General features: G+C 42.6%; 1 protein-coding gene across 1 annotated transcript; it reads right to left on the bottom strand.

The window, feature by feature from the left end:
- Nucleotides 1-550: 550 nt before the first annotated feature.
- LOC147990600 (uncharacterized) lies at nucleotides 551-3,789 on the bottom strand. Its single transcript, XM_087538311.1, has 2 exons — nucleotides 2,733-3,789; nucleotides 551-558 (listed from the first exon to the last, which is right to left on the bottom strand). The coding sequence occupies exons 1-2, from the start codon at nucleotides 3,787-3,789 to the stop codon at nucleotides 551-553; spliced, it is 1,065 nt and encodes a 354-aa protein (XP_087394437.1).
- Nucleotides 3,790-4,967: the final 1,178 nt, after the last annotated feature.

The following is a 4,967-nucleotide window of genomic DNA, read 5'->3' as shown; positions in this document are numbered from 1 at the left end:
GAGCAATTCATTAAACATGTTATCGAGCTTTGTTTCGAACATCTTCTCCATGCCATCTATCTTCTCCATGGCCTCTTCAAATCTGTTTAGCACATCTTGCACCTGTCCACTCATCATTTGCTGAAATTTATCATGTAGCTCTTTGTTCGTCAGGTTCTCCTAGTCAGTCTCGTCGGCTTGTGATCCTGGCATGGTTAGCCGCAATAGAAACACACAAGAATATGATCCTACAGACTGCTAACAAGAGGTGGTGGTGGATGTCACAAATCCGTCAAGCAAATCTCAAATTCTTACCAGTTCTTACCCAGCAGCAGGCGGTGATCGGCAACCGTCATAGTCAAAACTCTCAAAGCTTGGATAGAGAGATTACCAGGGAGTGTCAAGCGCATGAGTAGATGTATGTGGAGCTGGGAAGGCTTATAATATGGTAGCAAAAAGGGTCAGCAATAATCAATTCAGAGATGCAAATTTGAATAAACGCTCAACGACGGTACTGTGCTGGTCCTAGGCTAGACCGTGCTAGAGACGCGAGCCTAGAACACTAACAAAATCACGACGCTGCATGTAAACCAGGCAAAAGCACATTCTGGAACTTTTTTTCGCTCTTTTTTTGCGCTCATCTTTTTTTTGCGCTCCTCTCTTTTTTGGGTGAAAATCACTATAATGGCGAGTGTCTCAAAACTCTTCCCTCGTCAAACTGATAGGAATGGCACAAACTTTTTTTTGACTTTTTTCGGAAATTAGGGCAGCGACGACAAAAAAGTGCGACAAAAAATCACTATGATGGCACGTGGCTCAAAAGACTCAGAAAAGCCTAAAATAGGATAGGGAAAAAATATTTTTTCCTGTGAAAATTTTGGCCTAAAAACTACCCGGGGGTCTCCAGACTCTTTTTTTTTCTTTTTCTTTTTTTTCCGAGACCTACTCAGGCAAGGAAACACGAATCGGAAATTAGACAGACATCGAAAACAAACCTAATATGAAAGGAACTCGAACTGGTAGTGGATATATGATGGTAGGATATGGCAGCGGTGGTGGTATATGGATACGAATTGGTGGTGGTATATGGATACGGATTGGTGATGGTATATGGAGACGGATTGGTGGTGGTGTATGGATACGGATCGATAGCGGATAAGCGGTGGTGGTAGATGGCAGGAGCGGTGATGATGGTGCGGCGGCGGCGTGAAAACTTATGACCAGAACTCGAAACTCTGAAAGACTAGACTCTAAGACCAGCAACTAGACACGACGATGCAACCGCAATTTCAACAAAGCAAAATACTGAAAAGACTATGCAAAGGCTCAGATTGGTTCGGATATGATGAACTAACCCTAATTTTTTTTTTGTATTTTTTCGTGGACTGTAGGTATGAAGAACAGACTCGATCTCAACTATGAAAAACGGGAAAATCTCACCGAGCAACCTGAAAATCTGATACCACTTGATAGAGGCAAAGGTGTCCTGATGTTTCGATGAGATGGTGGCTATCGTTTCTGTGGGAGTCGACCTCGACGATCCGACTACGAACGTGCGAGACGCCGCGCCTTAGCAATCGCTAAACCAACTTCCGAGGGGTTATTGACCACGCCGGAGCACGATCATCCTGACCACGAGGGTCTGTTTCCTGCAAGCAAACCAAGAACAAGCAAGAAACTGAGATTGCAATCTGGATATTGCGAATATAAGATGAAAGCTTTATCGATCAAGGTGGGGTTCTGTGACGTCTTGGTCTGGTCGTTGGACACAAACGAAGTACGAGAAGTTGCAGCTATGGCAAACTTTTAATCTAAACAAAACCCAGAGTCTAAACGATGCCCTAAGGGCTGTATATATGGAGGAGAGAGGGGGAATTTCGTGGCCCTTGGAGGAGGGATCCGAAACCAACCCTAACTCTTGTTTCCTCACACATACGGACTCTAAAAACAGCCTATACATAAGTACTTCGAAAATACATGGGCCTGGCCCAATAATAAGGTGACACAGCACCTAGAATATCCTCTGGACGAAATTTATGAAGTGGCATCTTGTATATTTTGTCCCATGCTTCATGCACTCATTACGGTGGTTTCAGGGTCCTTGTATCATCACTTGTAACTCCGTTCTTGTTCCCCTTGCGCATGCCATCATCTCCATGCTTGAACTTGCTCCAAGGTTCATCTTTCTTGTCCAAGCTAGGCCCTTCATTTGTAAGCAACAGAAATTTATCCAATTTAGGCAGCATCATATTCTCATGAACATTAGAATCGTTACCAAGAAACGAAAGTACCTGATAATTCAATTGGCGTGCGCGAGCTCTAGTAATTGGTCCAGTATGTATAGCAGCAGGGGTTGTGGTTGTAACAATGGTATTGATGTCCTCATCAAAATCGTACAATGAGAGCACGTAAAACTTCGTTCATTAGTCTCATGAAAGTACTAGGTGCATTAGTGAACCCAAAAGGCATGACTAACCACTCATATAAACCAAACTTAGTTTTAAATGTTGTTTTCCATTCATCTCCCAATTTCATATGAATTTAATGGTATCCACTACGCAAATCAACTTTGGAGAATATTGTAGAGCCACTCAATTCATCAAGCATGTCGTCTAGCCTAGGAATAGGATGACAATAACGAATAGTAATATTATTAATGCCTCTACAATCAACACACATACGCGACGTACCATCCTTTCTCGGCACTAAAATGATAGGAACAACACAAGGACTAAGGGATTCACGTATATAACCTTTGTCAAGCAGTTCTTGTACTTGACGCATAATCTCCTCCGTCTCCTCTGGATTGGTACGGTATGGTGCACGGTTGGGTAATGATGCACCGGGAATTAAGTCAATTTGATGCTCAATCCCTCGAATAGGTGGTAATCCCGGTGGCACGTCTTGCGGAAAGACGTCAGCGAACTCCTGCAAAATGTTAGTGACAGCAGGAGGCAAAGAGGAAGGCACGTCCTCGAATGAAAATAATGCCTCTTTGCACATAAAAGCATAGCAAACAGATTTGCTAAAATCTAAATCATCAATATCAGATTTGGTGGCAAGTAAACATGCACTTTTCAATTTAATTTCAGAAGCAACACTAGATGGTTTATTATTAGGCTGCATTTGTTGCTCAAATTCTTTTGCCATAATCTGATTTTCACTTTTATTTTTCTCCTGTTTTGCTTTATTATCTCTATTAATATCATCTTTCAAAATGGAACCAGGAGACATAGGAAGCAAAGTAATATTTTTATTTTTATGAACACGAGTATACTGACTGTTTCTACCATGGTGTATAGAATTTTTATCAAATTGCCATGGTCTACCAAGTAATAAGGAACATACTTGCATAGGTACCACATCACAATCAACATACTCAGCATATGTAGAGATACTAAAATGCACACGAATAGTACGTGTTACCTTAACCTTGCCGCTGTTGTTGAACCATTGGATGTAGTAAGGATGTGGATGTGGTCTTGTGGTGAGAGATAGCTTCTCCACCATCTCCATGCTAGCCAAGTTATTGCAGCTCCCTCCATCTATGATGACGCGAACAGAACGTTCCTTCTCAACTCCCTCTGTATGGAACAGATTATGTCTCTGATTTTTCTCAGCTTGTGTAACCTGCACACTCAAAACACGTTGAGCAACTAAACATTCATACCTGTCAGCATCTTCAGCAGCCATGTATTGCGTTTCATGATCAGAATCCTCTCCACCGTGTTCTTCATGTGTAATAAGTGCCAAAATCTCCTCATCATAGTCACTAGAGGACTCATACCCACCATCCTCAATAGCAATCATCACACGCTAAGATTGGCATTCTCTCGCAAGATGTCCTCTTCCCTTACAACGATGACAAATAATATCACTTGTGTGCCCTGTTGATGCCATGGAAGAAGAAGAGCTCTTCGCAGGTTCGGCAGGTGTGCTCTTGGTAGATAGTGGTGGTTGTGCCTGCTTTCTTGTATCACGACTGGAGGTGGCACCTGATGGAGGTGCTGGTGGAGTGGAAGTAGAGGATGCACGTGGTGTCCATGATGAAGATCGACCTGCAGAAAAGTTAGTTCGCGCCAATGCCTGTCGATCCTGCACTTCATGTTCAGCTTTACAAGCAAGATGGAATAAACGAGTGATATTAGTATACTCCTTGTACTCTAGAGTGGTCTGAACATTGTAGATTATATCCTATTCCAGCTACTTGGACCAGGGAGAGTCAAACGCATGAGTAGATGTATGTGGAGCTGGGAAGGCTTATAATATGGTAGCAAAAAGGGTCAGCAATAATCAATTCAGAGATGCGAAGTTGAATAAACGCTCAACGACGGTACTGTGCTGGTCCTAGGCTAGACCGTGCTAGAGACGCGAGCCTAGAACACTAACAAAATCACGGCGCTGCACGTAAACAAGGGAAAAGCACTCTCTGGAACTTTTTTTCGCTCTTTTTTTTGCGCTCTTTTTTTTGCGCTCTTTTTTTTTGCGAAAATCACTATAATGGCGAGTGTCTCAAAACTCTTCCCTCGTCAAAATGATAGGATGGGCATGAAAAAAATTTGGACTTTTTTTCGGAAATCAGGGCAGCGACGACGAAAAAGTGTGACAAAAAATCACTATGATGGCACGTGGCTCAAAAGACTCAGAAAAGCCTAAATATAGGATAGGGAAAAAATATTTTTGCCTGTGAAAATTTTGGCCTAAAAACTGCCCCGGGGTCTCCAGACTCTTCTTTTTTCTTTTTCTTTTTTTCCGAGACCTACTCAGGCAAGGAAACACGAATTGGAAATTAGACGGACCTCGAAAACAAACCTAATACGGAAGGAACTCGAACTGGTAGTGGATATATGATGGTAGGATATGGTAGCGGTGGTGGTATATGGATACAGATTGGTGGTATGTGGATACGGATTGGTGATGGTATATGGAGACGGATTGGTGGTGGATATGGATACGGATCGATGGCGGATAAGCGGTGGTGGTAGATG

This window comes from Triticum urartu, chromosome 1A (assembly GCF_056163025.1).
Source record: "Triticum urartu cultivar PI428250 chromosome 1A, HENAU_Tu73, whole genome shotgun sequence".
NCBI classification, from domain to species: Eukaryota; Viridiplantae; Streptophyta; class Magnoliopsida; order Poales; family Poaceae; genus Triticum; species Triticum urartu.
Note: the sequence above shows the minus strand (reverse complement) of the source record. Positions and strands in the feature narration are given on the sequence as shown.